The sequence below is a fragment of the Natrix helvetica genome, assembly GCF_964273705.1.
Source record: "Natrix helvetica genome assembly, chromosome: 5".
NCBI classification, from domain to species: Eukaryota; Metazoa; Chordata; class Lepidosauria; order Squamata; family Natricidae; genus Natrix; species Natrix helvetica.
In genome coordinates this window covers 144143663-144165670 of record NC_138551.1, presented here as the reverse complement: position 1 = coordinate 144165670, position 22008 = coordinate 144143663, and the positions used below count along the sequence as shown (strand labels likewise).

Genomic DNA, 22008 nt, shown 5'->3' with positions numbered 1-22008 from the left:
ACCAGGGAAGTCAAGACGAAGGAGTGAGTGATCTGACCATGACAGGGGAGTGATGGTTAAGTCCCCTCCTCCCAGATCACTCAGCCACTGGCCAGAGACAAAAACAAGGTCCAGAGTGCGTCCTCCCTCGTGTGTCGGGCCCTGAATCATTTGAGTCAGGTCCATGGCTGTCATGGAAGCCATGAACTCCCGAAGCCCCTCTGATGCTTCTCCCATCGATGGCAGGTTAAAATCCCCCATCACTAAAAGTTTGGGGGTCTCAACCGCCACCGATGCGATCAGCTCGAGGAGTTCAGGCAGGGCCGCTGATGTATAGCGAGGAGCCAGGTATACTATCAGCAGGCCCAACTGTCTCCCAGGCCCCCATTTCACAACAAGGGATTCACATCCGGACGTCTGTGGCACAGTAGACTCCCTCGGCTCTAAGTCCTCCCGAATAATTGCTGCCACCCCACCGCCCCTTCCCTGGGCCCGGGGCTGGTGAAATGCTCGGTAGACTGGTGGGCACATTTCGACGAGGGGAAGACCTCCCTCGTGGCCCAACCAGGTCTCCGTTATTCCCGCGAGGTCCGGCTCCCCCTCTAAAATTAGATCGTGAATGAGGGGGGCCTTGTTAACAACGGACCTCGCATTGCATAACAACAGCCTCAGGCCCTGGGTCTGCAACTCCTGACCACCTAGAACGCGGGGGTTGGTACAAGCGACCGGGTGTAACCAGCAACCACGGTCTCCCAACCGACTGTAAGTTCTTAAGCTGTCCTCGTATCTGCCCCTCCCTGCGACCGTTGGAATTAAAGAGCCCTGTATAGGAATTGTGTCCTCCCCCTCCTCCTCCCTTCCGCCCCTTCTGCTCGCGACCACACCTGGAGGCCCGGCTCTCACATTGCTCCTGGTCTGATCCACCCACCCACCCTCCCTGGAACCCCCTAAAAACAATGTAAAACATTTGACTAAAAATCCCCTCAGCTTCCGTTTCTTCCACATATGTGCTAGTCGTTCCTAACTCGGGGGGGGGGCAGTGCTCATCTCTGTTTCAAAGCCGAAGAGCCAGCGCTGTCCGAAGACATCTCCGTAGTCATGTGGCTGGCATGACTCAACGGCGAAGGCACACCCAACGCTGTTCCCTTCCCACCAAAAGTGGATCCTATTTGTCTACTTGCATTTTTTACGTGCTTTCGAACTGCTAGGTTGGCTGAAGCTGGGACAAGTCATGGGAGCTCCCTCTGTTACGTGGCGCTAGGGATTCGAACCACCGAACTGTCGACCTTTCTGATACACAAGCTCAGCGTCTTAGCCCCTGAGCCACCGCGTATAGGCCTTCCCCCCCCCCCACGAGGGGTTTCTGAGCCCCTTTCAAGCCAGGGGGTGCCTTGAAGCTATCTCGGGAGCTCTCTCTCCCCTCCGTGGGGGAATGAAATAATTCTGTCCCCTTGCCCCCCACAAATGAACACATCCAAGGGACCTTCCTCCATTGCAAAGATCTTTCCACTTCTTAGCCAGCCTGGATCTTCCAGCTGCCTGCTTCCAGCCCCCCCACCGCCCGCCACCCCCAAATCAAGAGTAGCTAAACCAGAGGCTCGTCAGCCACCAATGCCTGTTAAGCAGCAGCAATAAAGGTAAAGCTCCCCCTCGCACATACGTGCTGGTCGTTCCCGACTCTAGGGGGCGGTGCTCATCTCCGTTTCAAAGCCGAAGAGCCAGCGCTGTCCAGAGACATCTCTGTGGTCACGTGGCCGGCATGACTCAACACCGAAGGCGCATGGAACGCTGTTCCCTTCCCACCAAAGGTGGTTCCTATTTTTCTATTTGCATTTTTAACGTGCTTTCGAACTGCTAGGTTGGCAGAAGCTGGGTCAAGTCACGGGAGCTCACTCCGTTACGCGGCGCTAGGGATTCAAACCGCCAACCTTTCTGACCTGCAAGCTGAGCGTCTTAGCCACTGAGCCACCCTTTGAAGCAGCAGCAGTGGCAGTAATCAAATCCTCCCCCCCCCCCGAAAAAAAATCCAGGATGCAGTGAGAAAGCCAGTTCGCCCATAATCCCGACTGGCTGCGGAGACAGACACTGGAGCCCGTCCTAGGATTGTTTATACCCCCCCCTTTTGGATCCCCAGCCAGGCCTGGCCGGAAAGAAAACACACACACACCTCCCTCTCTTCTCTTCCCCTCCCCACGACCCACTGCACCTGTCACCAGAGGAGGGGGCTGAATTGAAAACAGGGTCTATTTCAGACAAAGCTTTCGGTCATGCAATGAGACCGAACAGCGCAGGGAAAAAAATAGATCATGATGGGGAGGCCGGGAGGAGGAAATGGGGGTGGGTGGGCGGGTGGGTATAAAAAGGGAGAGCTGATCTTCCTCCTCCTTGCCCAGCCCCAGAGGTGCCCACCTGCTCCCTGGGGAGCTGCCAATCAAGCCCTCAGCCACTCACAGCAAGAAAGCTGGCACGGGCCTTGGCAAAGAGAGACGGGCACCATCATCCAGAGGACAAGGGGTCACAGTCGCCGCCAGCTTGCCTGGCACTGAATCTCGGATGGGTAGACACAGCGCCTCCCAAAGGTGGAGGGAAGGAACTCGCTCTTAAGGTGGGGGCTTATCCGAGGGCGCCCATTTTTCCTGATATAAATATTTCTATTGTACCTTTTTCTTTACGATGCATCGTATTTCCAGTTTTCTGGCTATATCCAGTTCTTTTTGAGTGTCCATAGTTTTATACACCGTGATGATAACCGATATTCTCTTAATCATACATTTATAGTCTCTTTTAAATACATAATGTTGTACGTTGTTGTTATTAAGCATTATTTTCATCATTGTACCGGCACATTCTATATATTTATCTCTCTCCTTTTCCCTCTCTACATCCTTCTCCTTCCTTCTCCTCTTCTCCTCTCCCTTCTTCTCTCTCCTCTTCTCCACTTCCCTCTCCTTCCCTCTCTCCTACTCCTCACATTCATTTCCTTCTCTTCTTTCCCCTCTCTACTTCCCTCTTCTTTCTCTTCCCCTTTCTCCTCTTCTCCCCTCTCCTTCCCTTTCTCCTACTTCTCTCCTCTCGTCCATTTCCTTTTCTTCTTTCCCCTCTCTACTTCTCTCTTCTTCTTTCTCTCCTCCTCTCTCTCCTTCCCTTTCTCCTACTTCTCTCCTCTCGTCCATTTCCTTCTCTTCTTTCCCCTCTCTACTTCTCTCTTCTTCTTTCTCTCCTCCTCTCTCTCCTTCCCTTTCTCCTACTCTCCTCTCGTCCATTTCCTTCTCTTCTTTCCCCTCTCTACTTCTCTCTTCTTCTTTCTCTTCTCCTCTCTCCCCTTCTCCCCTCTCCTTCCCTTTCTCCTACTCCTCTCCTCTCGTCCATTTCCTTCTCTTCTTTCCCCTCTCTACTTCTCTCTTCTTCTTTCTCTCCTCCTCTCTCTCCTTCCCTTTCTCCTACTTCTCTCCTCTCGTCCATTTCCTTCTCTTCTTTCCCCTCTCTACTTCTCTCTTCTTTTTTCTCTCCTCCTCTCTCTCCTTCCCTTTCTCCTACTCTCCTCTCGTCCATTTCCTTCTCTTCTTTCCCCTCTCTACTTCTCTCTTCTTCTTTCTCTTCTCCTCTCTCCCCTTCTCCCCTCTCCTTCCCTTTCTCCTACTCCTCTCCTCTCGTCCATTTCCTTCTCTTCTTTCCCCTCTCTACTTCTCTCTTCTTCTTTCTCTCCTCCTCTCTCTCCTTCCCTTTCTCCTACTTCTCTCCTCTCGTCCATTTCCTTCTCTTCTTTCCCCTCTCTACTTCTCTCTTCTTCTTTCTTTCCTCCTCTCTCTCCTTCCCTTTCTCCTACTCTCCTCTCGTCCATTTCCTTCTCTTCTTTCCCCTCTCTACTTCTCTTTTCTTCTTTCTCTTCTCCTCTCTCCCCTTCTCCCCTCTCCTTCCCTTTCTCCTACTCCTCTCCTCTCATCCATTTCCTTTTCTCCTTTCCACTCTCTACTTTCCACTTCTGCCTTCTCCTTCCTTCTCTTCTCCTCTTCCCTCTTCTTCCCTTTCTCCTTCTTTCTCTCGTTCCCTCTCCTTCCTTCTCCTTCCTCTCCCCTCTCCTTCCCTCTCTCCTACTCCTCTCCTCTCGTCCATTTCCTTTTCTCTTTCCCCCTCTCTACTTCCCACTTCTTCCCTCTCCTTCCTCCTCCACTCCGTTTTTTTGAGTTGCCCAATTCGCTAAAACCAACCCGAGATGCCACCTTCTCCAGACGAGCGAACGAAGGACGTTCCCCAGTTGGGCACAGGTTGTGTGAATGCAGCCCCTTGTGTTCAGCTGACCTGGAGGTTTGGGGGGGGGAGCGTGGCAGGATGGATTGGTGCCCAGGGGCTGCTCTGGGAGAATGCCACGGGATGGGGAGGCAGGGATGCAGCTTTCCTGCCCTCTAGGCCCTCTGCCTACCAGCTCCTCCCTGCCCATCCTGCCTAGCGCCTGACACAGCTTTCAGGATGCCGACCCTGTCACCCTGCTCTCTGCGGCCAGCACCCCAGTCGGCTTTCTGACTCTGGCTGGAAATTCCTGCCCTGTGAGAGCCGCCTCCCCACCACCACGTGAAAAAAGAAGCGCCAGCCCCTTTTGGTAGCGGGTAGAAAGGGAGGAGCGGCGAAAGGCAGCTGCCGGCAGCAGGCAAAACGAGCAGCGAGAAGGGCAGGGAAGCAGGAACGCCACTTCTCCCCCAGGCAACGCCTCCCACGGCTGGCAGGGGGAACATCTGGGCACGGGGACGAGCGCACGCATGCAGCTCTGCCTTGCGCGCCCGCCTCCATCCTGCAGCCTGATTGCTGGCTGCTGACGTCCTCTGGGGACAAAAACTGCCCTGTGCTCTGCGTGGGAGCCCCAAATCAGATGGCAGGATTGGAACTGGGGACCTGAAGTTCAGGGGAACAGGGCACCCTTGATTTAAGACCCTGGCGGTCACGGGTTCAGGGATGGCTCCAACCTGCGATTCCCCTCGACGAGGATGGCTAAGCAAGCAAAGGACCCACTTTATGAAGAAGCCTCTATCCCCAAGATGGGGAACCTACAGCACATGTGCTGGAAGTGTCACGCAGAGCCATCGCTCCGGGCAAGCGAGCCGTCGCTAATTGCTCTTCTGGGTTTCCAGCACGCCAGCCACCTTGTCTTCTCATGCATGGGAGTGGCACAAAGTGGAAGAGCGGCCACACAGTGCGCTGGGCAGCTGCTCTTCTGGTTTCTTACGTTCGCATGCCAGTGGTGGGTTCCGGATCCCGTCGCAACCAGTATGCTGCGATGGGGCCAGGCGTCCACCTCGGGTATGCACGCTGCGCACACCACCACCCTGCGACGCCCCAGCTGCTCGCCGGAGGTCACACAGGCGCTGGACGCTGTGTGCGCATGCACAATTGGCCCGTTTCCCTCAAAAAGCGGTGTGGAACGTGGGAAGGCAGGTGGGCCCAACGATCCACCGTTCCGGTACGTGGCCGCTGCTTCTAGTTGCCACTGGTACGTACCACCCGGAACTTACCACTGGTGCATGGGCACTGGCCCTTTGGTCTTTGCATGTGCATACAGGCCAGAAACTGGAAGACCAAAAGACTGGTGTGCCTGTGCACACCACAAACTGGAAGAGCAGCCACTGGGCATGCGCATCCGTGCCGAACAGCTGCTCTTCCAGTTTTCAGCACATCCACACACACGCACGCTCCCGTTTTAGCACTCAGTGCCGAAAAGGTTCGGCAACACTGCTCTATCCTCAAATTTGCAAGTCCAGAGGTTTCAGAATTACAAATCCCATCATCCCCGCTCCAAGCCGAGGACTACGGAACTCCCTTCCGCAGCTCGTTTTACACCCCTTCCCCCCAGGGCACGCTTAGGAAAATGAAGCTGCTTTCTGCCCCCCCCAACCGTCAAAAAAACAATGACCACCTCTTCCCGCAACACCGGGACACTATTTTAAGCACGCGTGGCCTTGACCGGTTTCCTGAAATTGTCCCGCGAGGGGAGAAACTTTGCGCAAATACATCCAGCCGCCTGAAAGCTCCCATTTCCTTCCTCTTCCCCCATGCCCCCCCGCTCCCCAAGTCTCTCCCCAGCCTTCCGCCCTTGCTCCCAAATGTGTCCCAAAGGAGAATGCCCCAGCGCTTTGGCCGTGGGAAAGTCAAAGGCTTCTGGGGTGACCTTTGCAGGGATGGCCCTTCGGGGAGGGTAAGCAGGGCCTTTTTGGAGGTGGCTCCTGCAAGATGCCTTTAAAGAAGCAAAGCGGAGCAGCCGCATCCCATTCGGGGATCCGTTAGGACCAAGAAGGCGTTTCTATAAATAAGGCAGTGGATATACCTAATCCTCCTATTTTCTCCACAACGATAACCCTGTTGGGAGAGGTGGACTGAGAGAGAGGGACTGGCCCAAAGTCACCCAGCCAGCTCTCACGCCTAAGATGGGACTAGAACTTCCAGTCTCCTGGTGATTGGCTGAAAGTCACCCAGCCGGTTCTCATGCCTACAATAGGACTAGAACTTCCAGTCTCCTGGTGATTGGCCCAAAGTCACCCAGCTGGCTCTTACGCCTAAGGCGGAACTAGAACTTCCAGTCTCGTGGTGATTGGCCCAAAGTCACCCAGCCGGCTCTCACGCCTAAGGTGGGACTAGAACTTCCAGTCTCCTGGTGATTGGCCCAAAGTCACCCAGCAAGCTCTCACGCCTAAGGCAGGACTAGAACTTCCAGTCTCCTGGTGATTGGGCCAAAGTCACCCAACCGGCTCTCACGCCTAAGGCGGGACTAGAACTTCCAGTCTCCTGGTGATTGGCCGAAAGCCACCCAGCCGGCTCTCACGCCTAAGGCAGGACTAGAACTTCCAGTCTCCTGGTGATTGGCCCAAAGTCACCCAGCTGGCTCTCACGCCTAAGGCGGGACTAGAACTTCCAGTCTCCTGGTGATTGGGCCAAAGTCACCCAGCCGGCTCTCGCGCCTACAATAGGACTAGAACTTCCAGTCTCCTGGTGACTGGCCCCAAATCAACCAGCTGGCTCTCATGCCTAAGGCGGGACTAGAACTCCCTGTCTCCTGGTTTCTACCGCCTGACTCCAGCTCCTGTTCATGCCTGCAACTCCTGCCCCATTTTTTCCTGTCCCAGTTACCACGCCCTGTGTCTCCTGTCTCACCCGCCCCCCCAGCGCAGGCTTCCTGCCCCCCCCGAAAATCCTTGCCAGCGGAGAGCTATGGAGCCTGTGGATGTGAAGGCCACATGCTTCCTTCTCGGACACTTCTAAGAGGCTCCATGCAGGAAGGGGAGGAAAGGAGTGGCCCCCAGGGGACCATCCTTCTTCTGCTGGCTCAGGAGAGTAAACACGGCCCTTTTAGTCAAGGGGGAAGACCTCTTCCCCAAAACTCCCCAAATCAGGTGCCAAGAGAGGAGGCGAAGGAAGCGGACGCGATGGAGGAAGGACGCTGCTTTTTTTCCCCCTCCACGATTCAGCCAACTATTGCCGAAAAACCGACACGCTTTAGCCGCGCTTTGGGCCCAAGTTCAGCACCACGCAAGCTTCTAGTCCTCAAGGTCAAACCCTGAACTCCAACAACCGTTACATCCTGTGTGGCTCAGCGAGGATCCTCAACATGATCAGAATTATGATATATATATCTCCTCTCACCAGTAATAAACGTCTTCATTTGTCATTCATGGGGGGGGGGGGGTAATGGGGTGGAGGGGGGGGGAGGAAGGTTTTATTCAACGAAACTAAAATGCCAAACAGAAGAGAGTCACGCGTGAGCAATTGTGCATTCGAGATTGCACAGCTTTGAAAGGAGCCCTTTCATGCAGGCCGCCTCTCTGTGGGCATCGAAGCCACTGGCCCCTTCCTCCCCACCCACCCCAAAAAAAGGAACGAGTGGGAAAGAGAGACAGAGAGAGACCGAGAGGGAGGGAGGGAGGGAGGGAGGAAGAAAGAAAGAAAAAAGAAAGAGGAAAGAAAGAAGGAAGGGAGAATGGAAGAAAGGAAGAAAGAAAGGAGAAGGAAGGAAGGAAGGAAGAAGGAAGGAAAGGAAGGGGAAGAAAGGAAAGGAAGGGAAGAGAAGGAAAGGAGGCATAGGAACGAAGGAAGGAAGGAAGGAAGATAGACAGATTGAAAGAAAGAAAGAGGGAAGGAAGGAAGGAAGGAAGGAAGGAAGGAAGAGGAAGGAAGGGAGGGAAGGGGAAGAAAGGATGGAAGGGAAGGAAGGAAGGGGAAGGAAGGAAAGAAGTAAGGAAAGGGAAGGAAGGAAGGAAGAGAAAGGAAGGAAGGAAGGGGAAGGAAGAAAAAGAAGGGAAGGAAGGAATAAAGAAAGTAAAGAAAGAAGGAAGGAACAGGAAGGGAGGGAAGGAAGGGGAAGGCAGGATGGAAGGAAAAAGGAGGAAGGAAAGAAGGAAGGAAGGAAGGAAGAGGAAGGAAGGAAGGAATAAAGGAAGGAAGAGGAAGGAAGGAATAAAGGAAGGAAAGGAAGAAAGAAAGAAAGAAAGAAAGAAAGAAAGAAAGAAAGAAAGAAAGAAAGAAAGAAAAGGAAGGAAGGAAGAAAGAGGAAGGAAGGAAAGATGGAAGAAAAGGGAAGGAAGAAAGGAAGAAAGAGAAAGGGAGGTAAGAACAGGAAGGGAAGGAAGGAATAAAGAAAAGAAAGAAAGAAAGAAAGAAAGAAAGAAAGAAAGAAAGAAAGAAAGAAAGAAAGAAAGAGTTGCCCTTTGCAAGTCTTCCCTCTAATTATCTGCCTCCCAAAAGTCGGAGTCCCGTCCCTCCCTTTGCGTCCAAACAGTAGGGTTGGCCTTCAAAATAGACCCCTTCGCTTCCAGGGATGGGAGAACTCCAAAGGTTGCAAAGACAAACAGAAAAAGAGGTGTGTGTTTTTTTTAAATCCCCCCCAACCCCCACTGGAAATGCCTCCACCCTGGTCTCCCGGCCCCCCTTGCCACCCAGGCCCTGAGGCTGCAGGCCGAAACAGCAGCCGGGCGTTCCCCCCCTCCCCGAATACTGAGCCCCTTCCTCCCCGCGGCCGGTTCCCACACTGACCAGTCACTCTTTCCATGGGGAGGAGGACGGCGTTATCGCTTTCCACAGGCTGTGACGGGGGACTGCTGCTCCTTGGCAAGCCCCAATGATTTTTCTCCCCCCCCCCGACCCACCCACACTCCCTTCCAAAGGGAGGAAACGGAGCGGGGAGGGGGCGTAAAAAGGAGGGGATGGGCTTTTCCAGAAGGAAGAAGACTCCGGCAGAATCAGACCAACGGTGGGAAAGCTATCCTGCCAACTGCTTCCAGGCCCTTTGAGTTACTAAAAAATAACACATACCCCAATGCTCCCACTAGCTGTCAAGAGAAGGGCAGTGCCCAGGGGCCAAAGGCAAGCAGTGGGGGCAAAGAGGAGGGGAACCAAGGCTGAAGAGGGCCCAGATATGCTGGGACACAAGACACCCCGAATGCAGGCTCTGGGAGAGGTGGCCGTCCCCCCTGTCCTCCCTCCTGATGGGTCAGTTGAGGCTGCCCAGTGAGGTGGAGGGAGCTGACCCCACAATCCCGGACTTCATCGGGCACCGGCGCCGCCCTTCCAGCAGGAAACCGAGCCAACCCATAAGTCATTTTGTATTTATACAGTGTATAAATATATTTATTTAGAAATGTACACAGACATCAGGCAGGAGCCGTCGCTACCAATGAGAAGCTATCGCTTTTCGAAGGGGCCCAAAATACACCCCTGGCAGCCGAGATGGCGGCACGCGCAAGATCCCTTTCGTGCCCCATGCCAACAGCGCAGTCTTCGCCCGGTGGCTGGCACGGTTCAGCCCTGTGCCCAGGCAAAACCTCTGGAGAGCAGCTGGAGGGGTCTCCAAGCCATCTCTGGGGATTGCCACCTTCCCCCCTCGCCCCCAATAGCCTTCTAAGCAGAAAGGAAGGCACCGAGATGGTAAAAGTCAGTGTTGTTGGGGGGGGGTTGAATTTTTTTATTGTTTTAATTAAACAATAATTTAATTATTGGAGACTACTGGAGACTAAAACATATGAAGAACGGTTGCAGGAACTGGGTATGTTTAGCTTAAGAGAAAGAAGGACTAGGGGAGACATGATAGCATTGTTCCAATATCTCAGGGGTTGCCACAAAGAAGAGGGAGTCAAGCTATTCTCCAAAGCACCTGAGGGTAGAACAAGAAGCAATGGGTGGAAACTAATCAAGGAGAGAAGCAACTTAGAACTGAGGAGAAACTTCCTGACAGTTAGAACAATTAATCAGTGGAACAGAAGTTGCCTCCAGAAGTTGTGAATGCCCCAACACTGGAAGTCTTTAAGAAGATGTTGGATAGCCATTTGTCTGAAACGGTTTGTCTGAAACACAAACCTTACTTATACTTCATTCCTATTGAATTGTACATTTTAAATCAAAAATCTTTATGTGTTTTACGATCAATGTACCCCCATTCTCCTTTACCTAAAATTATTTAAGCATGCTTTTATCTAAAATCATTTGTATTTAAAGACCCAACCACCTACTGGCATTCATTAGCAATTTCAAATAAACCTCCAATAACATGACTCCTTTATAACATATTCTGAAAAAGAAATCAAGTAATAAAGTGTGGTTGTTGTTTTTTTAACTTTTTTATTTTGTTTATGCAAATGTAACATCCTTGCAACACATCTCTGTTGCGATTCTTTTATCTGTACATGTAAATCTTATATAACTCTTAACGATATAAATCTACATATTTTATTTCGCATCTCTTTTCTCTCCATTCTGTATATAGCAACCTTTGTATACATTTGGACCGTCTTATATCCATTTCCTATTACTTATTTGCTAGAGTCTCTTTTGTATTTCTCTCTTTTATTCATTTTCCGGTTTTGCCATTATTATTATTTTTTATTTCTTGATCTTTCTTCTTTTCTCTTACGCTTTGCTACTACCCCCCCCTCTCTTTCTTCTAGCCCAGTGGTCCTCAACCTTCCCAATGCCGCGACCCTTTAACACAGTTCCTCGTGTTGTGGTGACCCCCCCCCCAACCATAAAATTGGTGTCTCGGTTCTTAAGACCATTGAAAATACGTGTTTTCCGATAGTCTTAGGCGACCCCTGTGAAAGGGTCGTTCGATCCCCCCCCAAAGGGGTTGCGATCCACAGGTTGAGAACCGCTGTTCTAGCCAATTTTACCATAAGTCCCATACTGAGTAATATTCAGAGTCTTCTTTGCCTTTTAATCTTTAAACCCAGTGTTTAAAGCCAGCCGTGTGCAGCAGCTGCCAAAAAAGCCAACACAGTCCTAGGCTGCATCAACAGAGGGATAGAATCAAGATCACGTGAAGTGTTAATACCACTTTATAAGGCCTTGGTAAGGCCACACTTGGAATACTGCATTCAGTTCTGGTCGCCACGATGTAAAAAAGATGTGGAGACTCTAGAAAGAGTGCAGAGAAGAGCAACCAAGAGGATTAGGGGACTGGAGACTAAAACATATGAAGAACGGTTGCAGGAACTGGGTATGTTTAGCTTAAGAGAAAGAAGGACTAGGGGAGACATGATAGCATTGTTCCAATATCTCAGGGGTTGCCACAAAGAAGAGGGAGTCAAGCTATTCTCCAAGGCACCTGAGGGTAGAACAAGAAGCAATGGGTGGAAACTAATCAAGGAGAGAAGCAACTTAGAACTGAGGAGAAACTTCCTGACAGTGAGAACAATTAATCAGTGGAACAGAAGTTGCCTCCAGAAGTTGTGAATGCCCCAACACTGGAAGTCTTTAAGAAGATGTTGGATAGCCATCTGTCCGAAATGGTATAGGGTTTCCTGCCTAGGCAGGGGGTTGGACTAGAAGACCTCCAAGGTCCCTTCCAACTCTACTATTGTATTGTATTATTGTATTGTTTCTATGCCAGTGATGGCGAACCTTTTCAGCACTGAGTGCCCAAACTGGAATGTGCGGGCATGTGAACGTATGCATGTGCCAGAGTGCTGGAAACCCAAAATCCAGCTAGCCAGCTTGCACATGCCTCTTTCTTAAGCATTTCTGGCCATTTTTGGTCTGTTTTCAGGGTGTTTTTTAGATTTAAAATGGCCCGAAAAACCACCGGAAAATGGCTCAGAAAATGCCCTGGAAACAGCCCCAAATGCCCCGTTTTTTGGCCATTTGGGGGGCCGTTTTTCAGGCACCTGTCAAGACCAACTGGCTGGCGTGCATGTTGGCGTGCACCAACTGGCTGGCGTGCAAGCTGGCGAGGGCACACGTGCCCACAGAGAGGGCTCTGGGTGCCAACCCTGGCATGAATATCGTAGGTTTGCCATCACGCTTCTATGCAGTGCCAGGTATTGTGACCAAGGGCCACAGCCCAAGGATATCTTTAGCCCAAAGAGGATCCAGTTACAGTCCCTAGATTTTCTGTGGGTGTCCCCTCCGTCCTCTGCCCTCTTGCTGCTTTTCTCTCTCTCTCTGAGCCAAGGTTTCACAAGGGATCCCATCCTGCTTCGGACGGGCCCATCTTTTCCAAGGCTGGGGGCCATTTCTCTCCATCTCGCTGAGCGTCTTTGGGGTGGACCTTGGAGGAGGAGGGGGGGAGGAAGCTGGCTCTTATTTTTACTTCCTTACATCATAAGGGGAAGTGAGGGTTTTCCTTGCAGGGCCTGCATTGTCTCAGCTCCATCTGGAAAAGAGCTCTGCCCCCGCAGGGCACGGCCTTCGGCAGCCAGAAGCTCTTCCCTGCGGATACAGTTCTAAAGAGGAATTATTGAATCTGTCCTCTGCACCTCCATAACTGTCTGGTTTGGCTCTGCAACCCAACAAGACAGACACAGTCTTCAGAGGATAATCAGAACTGCAGAAAAAACAATTAATGCCAACCTGCCTTCCATTGAGGGCCTGTGCACTGCACAAGTCAAAAAGAGGGCTGTGAAAATATCTACAGACCCGTCACACATCCTGGACAGAAATTGTTTCAATTCCTACCCTCAAAACGATGCTATAGAGCACTGTACACCAAGACAACTAGATACAAGGACAGTTTTTTCCCTGAACGCCATCACTCTGCCAAACAAATAATTCCCTCCCCACTGTCAAACTATTCACTAAGCCTGCATTACTATTACTATTAGTCTTCTCATTGTTCCTATCACCCATCTCCTCCCACTTAGGACTGCGGGACTGTGACTTCGTTGCTTGTATCCTTACGATTTATACTGAATGTTTCCTAGTATGATTTGATTGCTTATTTGTACCCGATGGCTATCATTAGGTGCTGTACCTTATGATTTGTGACGAATGTATCTTTTCTTTTATGTACACTGAGAGCATCTGCACCAAAGACAAATTCCTTGTGTGTCCAACCACACTTGGCCAATAAGGAATTCTATTCCATTCTATTCCATTCCATTCCATTAATTCTATTATTCTGTTCTGTTCTGTTCTGTTCTGTTCTGTTCCGTTCTGTTCCATTCCGTTCCATTCCACTCCATTCCATTCAATTAATTCTATTCTATTCCATTCCATTAATTCTATTCTATTCTATTCTATTGTGTGTTCTATTCTATTCCCTATTCCTATTCCTATTTCTATTCTTATTTCTATTTCTATTCCTATTTCTATTCCTATCCTAGTCTATTCTATTCTCTATCTTATTCTCTATTCTATTCTATTCTAGTCTAGTCTAGTCTAATCTAGTCTAGTCTAGTTAGTCTATTCTAGTCCCTATTTCTATTCCTATCCTAGTCTATTCTATTCTCTATCTTATTCTCTATTCTATTCTATTCTATTCTATTCTATTCTAGTCTAATCTAGTCTAGTCTAGTTAGTCTATTCTAGTCCCTATTTCTATTCCTATCCTAGTCTATTCTATTCTCTATCTTATTCTCTATTCTATTCTATTCTATTCTAGTCTAGTCTAGTCTAATCTAGTCTAGTTAGTCTATTCTAGTCCCTATTTCTATTCCTATCCTAGTCTAGTAGTCTATTTTCTGTTCTGTTCTGTTCCAGTCTAGTCTAATCTAATCTATTCCATTCCCTATTTCTATTTCTATTCCTATTCCTATTCCTAATCCTACCCTACTCTATTCTATTCTACTCAACATTATTCTACTCTACTCTATTCTATTCTATTCTATTCCCTATTTTATTCTATTCCAGTCTAGTCCCTTCCAGTCTAAACCGAGGAGGGAGAAGTCGTCTCAGCCAGTGGGGCAAGAATGAACAGAGTCCCTGCCGATGTGGGACAGGATTCTGCCCCCCCCCCACTCTTCCCCCTAGAGGCCCAGCCATAGCTTCGTTTGAGCTTCCCTATGGGGAGCATCAGCCTTTCCAAGGCCAGGCATAGCTGGCATTTTAGGGCACCTTGGCAAGGGATGAAGGCTTGGGATAGAGGTCATTTCCCTACCAGGTCTGGATGGGCCCTTCCCCGAGCAGGGAACCCAGGCTCGAAAATGGAGAGTGGGGGGGGGCAGCCTCCACGGGGCAGGGAGACTATTAATACAAGCCCAGCTATTTCCTGCCTGCTTGTGCCATGGGACGCGAGACCAGGGAAGCTGTTTCCTGCCTGGCGGTATCAACTCCGGGCCCCTCCGCCTGGCAGGGAAGCCGGGTTCACGCAAGGCGAGGGCCCCTAGGCTCAAGGGAATGTCCCCCCCACACCGCCGAAGGGGAAACAGCTTTGCTTTTGCCACGGGGAGAGATGCCAAGAGCCCAGCCATGTCCATCTCCTCTCCGTCTCCTTCCTGGGCAAACGGCCAGCAGCGCTACAAGTTCAGCCTAGAAGGAGGCAAGCTAGAATTTGGCACTCAGAATCCCTCCGTGCAACATCTGGGCAAGATGCCCACCGACCCCAGTTGCAACCTGTCTGCCCAGATGATGGAGGGGGGGATGATGGGGGAAACGCACCGGGCCAGCCTTGGGGGGGGGGAGACAGAAGCACAGCCAGTTGCAGGGGAAATGGGAGGGGAGGCTAACCTCTTTTGTGGCTAGTGAAAGGACTCGCTAGCCATTTACAGAGCCAAGGAACATGCCCTGTGGGGCAAAAGGGCCACAGGGTCAGAAGAGGGCACCTGCCAGGCCTCCTTTTAACATGAGCACAAGGGCGGCTGAAGTCCCCACCCCCCCAAGGGCAGAAAAGCTCTCTACACCTCCAGCCTCCAGGTGTTTCCATGCGTCCTTTCATTGAGTCAGATGCCAAGAATGCACACACCAAATAAAATATACAGGAAGTTTTAAAGTGATGCCAAGAAGAGGGCAAAGGAAGTGCTAGGCTCGGGGGGGGGGGTGCAGAGCCCCCTCTTATGCACCAATTTTTGATCCGGTTGCATACAAACACTCTCTGAAACACATGGGGAGAGACAGAGAGAGAGAGAGAGACAGAGAGAGAGGGAGACTGAGAGAGAAATTGAGAGAGTGAGAGACAGAAAGAGAAAGAGACAGAGAAAGAGAGAGAGAGACAGAGAGAAAGAGAGAGAAAGAGAGAAAGTGTGTGAGAGAGAGACAAAGAGAAAGAGAGAGTGAGAGAAAGAGAGACAGACAGACAGACAGACAGAGAAAGAGATGAGAGAGACACACATAGAGATGGAGGAGAAAGAAAGAGATGAGAGAGAGAAAGAGAGAGAGAGAAATAGAGAGAAGAGAGACAGAGACAGAGAGAAAGAGAAAGAGAAAGAGACACACAGAAAGAGAGAGAGATGAGAAAGAGAAATGAGAAAGAAAGAGAGAGGAGAGAGAAATAGAGAAGAGAGAGAAAGGGAAAGAGAGAGACAGAGAGACAGAGAAAGAGACAGGCAGACAGAGAGACAGAAAGAGGAGAAAGAGATGAGAAAGAGAGAGATGAGAGAGAAATAGAGAGAAGAGAGAGAGACAAAAAGAGAGAAAGAGAGAAACAGAGACAGAGAAAGAGAGACAGAGAGAGACACACACAGAGATGGAGGAGAAAATAAGAGAGGAGAAAAAGAGAGAGAGGAGAGAGAAATAGAGAGAGAAGAGAGAGAGAGAGAAGTTAATTGCAGGGGAAAGGGAAGTCACACACTTTTAAAAACCTCAGTGCATGGAGGGGGGCAGTTAAAAATTCCCAGCCCATGGTAGGGGATGTGGGGGGCACGGGTGGTCTGAAATATGAATCCAAGAAGCAGAGAGAGAAGGGCTCCTTAAGTCACTTAACTATGTTTAATTGTTAACACGTGAGTTTCCAAGGATTTGGGGGAGGCGGGACAGCTGCCCGAGGAAGGCAATGCCCACTTCCAGGAAGCACCGAAAGCAGGCCTGCCCAGTCGGTGCCCATGCCCCAGCCACCAGCTTCGTCTCCTTGACCTCTCCGATGGGCTCTGAATAGAGTTTAGCTCCTCCGGCTATTCTCTGTCTGCTCGAGTTTCTGGTCCAAAAGCAGGGACATTCCTCTCCCAAATTATCCTTCTGAGCTCACTCAAAAATAGCAGCCACCGCGGGCACCAGGAGAGATTGGTGGGGGCACCGGGGGGGGGGGGGTGAGAGGAAGTCATTTCCCCCAATATCACTAGGGAAAGAAGGCATCTTCCCAGCATCCAAACAGCCAGTCAAAAAGGGCTTTGATGTTTTATCGATGGCCCTTTGCACCGGCAAGGTTGACTAGAACGTGTAAAGATAGATCAGCCAAATGTTGGAAATGTAACCAAACACCAGGCTCCTATTTCCCTATGTGGTGGACATGTCCCAAAACTAAAAAATACTGGTCGGAAATACATATCTGGTTGGGGGGGGGGAAATGACAAAGAAGCACATCGAACTGTGACTAGAGACATTTTCTGTTGGGCATCCTACGGGAAAAATACGGAGAAAAGACTATAGATTTGTTTCTACACATACTAATTGTATTTGCACAAATGTGGAAGAGCGAGGCGATCCCGTCAGATGTAGAGGATAGTTCAGAAAATAATGGAATGCGCAGAAATGGACAGATTAAGGCTTATTATCAAGAAGAAACTGAATATTTTTTGACGTGGGATGTATTTTATCAATAGCTAGAAAACAGAAAGAGAAGTTAGGAAGGAGGAGATACAAGAAGAGAAAATGTTGCCCCGGAGAAGTTCATGATGATATTATGTATTATTGTAATTATCTTGATATATAGTTGCATTATCAATGTTACTGCAATGAATCTAACAACAAATATGTGGACTATGAACCAGGCTGGTGAAATTCAATTTTTTTTTTTACTACCGTTTCTTGCTGAGCGTTTTGTGGCTTGGTGGGCGTGGCAGGGGAAGGATACTGCAAAATCTCCATTCCCTCCCACTCCAGGGGAAGGATACTGCAAAATCCCCATTCTCACCACACTCCAAGGAAAGGATACTGCAAAATCCCCATTCCCTCCACACTCCAGGGAAAGGATACTGCAAAATCCCCATTCCCTCCCCACTTCAGGGAAAGGATACTGCAAAATCCCCATTCCCTCCCCACTTCAGGGAAAGGATACTGTAAAATCTCCATTCCCTCCCCACTCCAGGGGATGGATACTGTAAAATCCCCATTCCCTCCAGAGGTGGCATTTGCCAGTTCTCCGAACTACTCAAAATTTCTGCTACGGGTTTGCCAGAACCTGTCAGAACCTGCTGGATTTCACCCCCGCTATGAACTCTCAAATAACTGTACCCAGTTCACACACTGTTTGATGGAGATGAAAAGTATTATAAATAAAACTTTTTTTTGAAAGGGCTTTGATGCCCGCAGGACGCTGCGTTTTGTGGGCCAGTGAGAACTGCCTCCTTCGGTCTCATTCCAAACGCACTGGACTGGCTGGTGACGAGGGGCAGCGGTCCAACTTCTCTGGAGAGACTAGGCAGCGAGGGAGGGGGGAAGGTTGGTCAACCGCAAGGCCACACCCCATGGAAAGAGGTTGTCCAAACATCCGCGGGTGGGAAGGATCCCCAGGTATGGGCCAGGCCCCACCCTATGGAGGATAGAAAGCCATTCAACAGGGGAGAGGATTCCCTGGGGCCGGCCAGGCCAAGCAGCCACGCTTGTGGGGAAGCTCCCTCCAGACCGGCTTCCCCTCCTCCCTTAGCCCCACCGCATCACGGGCACAGCCGCCGCTGCGGTTCCACCCCCTCGGACCTGCTTATCAAGCATTCCTCGCATGCTCTTTGCCCTCTTTGCAGCCAGCGGGGAGGTGTGGGGGGAGAGCAAAAAAAAAGGCCTCCCCAGCTTAACCCCTTGCATCGAAACGACACACCCAGGAAGAGGTGGGGGAAGAAGGCACGTTCGTTCAGCCGGCGGCCTCCACCCAAAGGAATGTGCTCCCTGGGGAGAAAGACTGTCCGGAGAGGGTCTCACCTCATTCTTAGCACCTGGAAGCTCTTTTGGGTAGAGAGGGAATCCTTTTCGGAGAACTATCAACGGAGTGCGAAGAGGAGAAGCGGGTGCAAGATCATCGGGGGGGGGGAAAGGGGGGAAGCATTCCATCCCAGGTGGGGTGCCTGACAGGTATAGCAGCTAAAGGTAAAGGTTCCCCTTGCACATAGGTGCTAGCCGTTCCCGACTGTAGGAGGCGGTGCTCATCTCCGTTTCAAAGCTGAAGAGCCAGTGCTGTCCGGAGATGTCTGTCTCCGTGGTCATGTCGCCGGCATGTCTCAATGCCTGAAGGCGCACGGAACGCTGTTCCCTTCCCACCAAAGGTGGTCCCTGTTTTTCTACTTGCGTTTTTTAACGTGCTTTCGAACGGCAGCAGCTGGGACAAGTCGCGGGAGCTCACTCCGTTACGCGGCGCTAGGGATTCAAACCGCCGAACTGCCGACGTTTCTGATCCGACAAGCTCAGCGTCTTAGCCACTGAGCCATCCTTGTATATCGCAGTTAAGCAGCTGGAAATGCCCCTCGGGTGTTTGTCCCAGCCCACGGCCCACAGAAGGGAGGAGGTTTCCATCCCTCCCTTTCTCACCTCACGGAGAGCCCTCAAAGCAAGACACCAGAGAATGAAGGAAGGTTGCAAAAGATAATAAAGGATAATAATAAACAGAGGACAAGAGGCCGCCAAGTTCACTAACCGGCACCTCTTTGCCCGCCCAGGGCAGTGTGGCTCAAAAGCCTTTCTACACCCAAACTAGCCCCAAAGAAGTCAGATGCCCCCCTGAAGGACGCAAGGATGGTCAGGGAGCCCCCTCCCGCTGCCCCAAAACGTGACGAGCCCAAACACAGCCTTTTATTTCACTACAACAACAACTACTACTGCTCTTTAGAAGGCCAGATCCTGAAGAGGAAACTCAAACCCTTTGGCCACCTGATGAGAAGGAAGAAGGACTCCCTGGAGAAGAGCCTCATGCTGGGAACGATGGAGGGCAAAAGAAGAAGGGGACGGCAGAGAAGGAGGTGGCTGGATGGAGTCACCCAAGCAGTTGGGGTGAGCTTCAATGGACTCCGGAGGATGGTAGAGGACAGGAAGGCCTGGAGGAACGTCGTCCATTGAGGTCGCGATGGGTCGGACACGACTTCACAACTAACAACAACGCAAGAAAATCAAAGCCCGGCCAGAATGGAAAAAGTTACTTCTAATATCCGTGCGATTTGCAAAGTGTGCCTTAAAAGAAGACCAAAATAACCATCTGGACTGCAAGGTAAAGCAATCCATCCAAATTGAGCCATGTGGAAAAGGCATCAGCCATGGCTGAACGGCTTTTCCCGGAAGAAGGCAGTCTTTTGCATCGGTTTGCAACACACAAACACACAAACACACACACCCTCAAAGGCTTAACAGGGCTGAGAGGAAAGGCTCTTCCACAAAAGCAAACGCAAACTTAAAACCCAACTTCTGCACCCCTCTGCTCCGACCCAGGCAAGCAAGAGGAATGCCCTCCGGGCATTAATGACGCTGCCTTTTGGGACAGGCCCTGCACGATGCCCGTTCAACCGCTAATGCCATCTTTCACTGCCTTCCCCAAGTGCTCGGATGCCCAGAATAGAAGGTTGCATGGACCAGCTGGAGGACAAGGCCAAGCAAGGCTGTGCCCGCGGGGGGAGGGGGAGATGAGGAGGGGGCAGCAGGCTGGGCATGCCGAACTTGGTACCTTGCCATCTGCTTGTCAAACAGGGCCTGCCCAGGGGGTGCCCAGAGGACATCAAATCCACCCTAGACTGGAGCAAGTGACTCCCCCCGGGCTGCCCTTCAGCCCCATCCTTCTGTCCGGCTAGAGTTGCCAATGTGGTGCCCACTGCCGCATAGGGGAGGGGGGCAATTTGATTTTTAAAGGGGGCAATTTGAACCTTGTTTAAACGAAGTGAATGGCCTCTTAGGCGTGAGTAAGTTCACTTTTGGAGTAAAGTAAGAATTCTATGTCAAGGGAGGGGGGGGAAGAGTATCAAGATTTTAGAGATGCTTAGGTGGGGCACAGCCAAAAAAAAAAAAGGTTAGGAACCACTGGGCTAGAGGGGCTGCCCACTAAGCGGGCCACCCACCCACCCACCAGGAATGTGCCCTGAAGACTGGGCATCCAGGGAGGGGCAGCCTGGCCGTGGGAGCCCACCCACGCCAAAAGTCAGCGGAACAAGGGCGCCCATTGTTCCCCAGCCGTCTGGGAGGGTAAGGAAGGAGGCTGCCCACCTGGGAGTAGAGAGACTGGTGGGGCAAAGAAGTGCGCCCAAGGGCATCTGGACAGGAGAGTGCCAAGCTTTAAGAGTCGCTCCGGGCCGAGCATGGAGCGCTTTCCCTGCGCCCGGCCACTGCGCGCCTCTCCTTCCTTTCCTCGCCCTGCAAATGCCCAGACGTGGCGAGGGAGGCCGTGCCCGGCGGAGTCCCAACCCGGGCGGGCAGTCTCCCCGCCGCGCCACGAATAGAGCTTGCCCGATCGATGCCAACCCCTCGGGCGTTTAAAATTAGAGCCTCCGACGCCGGCGGCGCCATCCTGGAGATCACCTCCCCCACCCCACCCTCTTGCCCAGCAGCCGCGACCCCCGGGCATGCCCCCCAGCCCCGCTTACGCTCAGCAATGCCGCGGCGCAGACTGCAGCCGCCGCCGCCGCCACCACCAGCGCCCGGCTCTCCAGCATCCCGGCTGCTCCCGCAAGCCGCGAGTTTTCGTCTCCCGGACCTGCCCTGCGCGCCTCGGCTGCCCGCTTCTCTTCGCCTGGCTGCTTTTGCTCCGCGCGGGGAAAGGGCGAGCCCCGCGCCAGCCCCAGCCAAACTTTTTCCCCGGGACGCTTGGCCCCGCCCTGCCGTCGACGGCGCCCCGGCAAACCCGGACTGGATTCCTTTAGCGGACGGGGCAAGGGAGGGGGGAGAAAGAAAGAGAGAGAAAGAGAGAGAGAGAGAGAGAGAAATAGAGAGAGAGAGAGAGAGAGAGAGAAATTGAGAGAGAGAGAGAGAGAGAAATTGAGAGAGAGAGAGAGCCAAGCAGGGCCAGCTTGGGAAGCCCCTTTCCACCCACCCACCCAACTCCCTGGAAGGCCGCCAATGCCTCCCCCATCCCTCCAGGATGGCTTTCCCCCCCTGAAAGCGAGCCTAAGGCTGAGAAGAATGTTGGCAGGGGACCTAGAGGTCATCTAGCCCACCCCCGATGGCCATAGGACGACCCTCTGGGGGCCCTCTCTGACAAGGCTGCTGTGTCCCCTCTGAGGAAACTGAGCCTCCAGGCCGGCCTTCCTCCCTGCGACTGAACCTACAGCAGAGAGTGATGTTGAAAGAGGGCGTAGAGGTCATCTAGCCCACCCCGGCTGGCCACAGGACGGTTCCTTCCAACACTGATGGGGGGCCTCTCTCACGAGGCTGCTGTGTCCCCTCTGAGGAAACTGAGCCTCAAGGCCGGCCTTCCTCGCTGCAAATGAGCCTACGGCAGAGAGCGATGTTGGGAGGGGACCCAGAGGTCATCTAGCCCATCCCCGATGCCCACAGCACGACCCTCTGTGGGCCCTCTCTGACAAGGCTGCTGTGTCCCCTCTGAGGAAACTGAGCCTCCAGGCCGGCCTTCCTCCCTGTGACTGAGCCTACGGCAGAGGGGGAGGTTGAAAGAAGGCGTAGAGGTCATCTAGCCCACCCCGGCTGGCCACAGGACGGTTCCTTCCAACACTGATGGGGGGCCTCTCTCACGAGGCTGCTGTGTCCTCTCAGAGGAAACTGAGCCTC

The 22008-nt window shown here is 51.9% G+C and overlaps 1 protein-coding gene and 1 long non-coding RNA gene across 9 annotated transcripts in view; both read right to left on the bottom strand.

Annotated features, from left to right (window-relative positions):
* The window catches only part of HSPG2 (heparan sulfate proteoglycan 2), a 128068-nt gene extending 107043 nt beyond the window's left edge, over positions 1-21025 (bottom strand). For all 8 annotated transcript variants that reach the window (XM_081954564.1, XM_081954566.1, XM_081954567.1 and 5 more), the window contains exon 1: positions 20868-21025. In XM_081954564.1, coding sequence (XP_081810690.1) covers positions 20868-20936 — 69 coding nt within the window. In that variant the 5' untranslated portion in view covers positions 20937-21025. The remainder of the gene's footprint in view (positions 1-20867) is intronic.
* LOC309392768 lies at positions 2325-3960 on the bottom strand. The gene is made up of 3 exons (XR_014175489.1): positions 3517-3960; positions 3228-3323; positions 2325-3034 (listed from the first exon to the last, which is right to left on the bottom strand). It is a non-coding gene; the product is annotated as an uncharacterized lncRNA (long non-coding RNA).
* Positions 21026-22008: the final 983 nt, after the last annotated feature.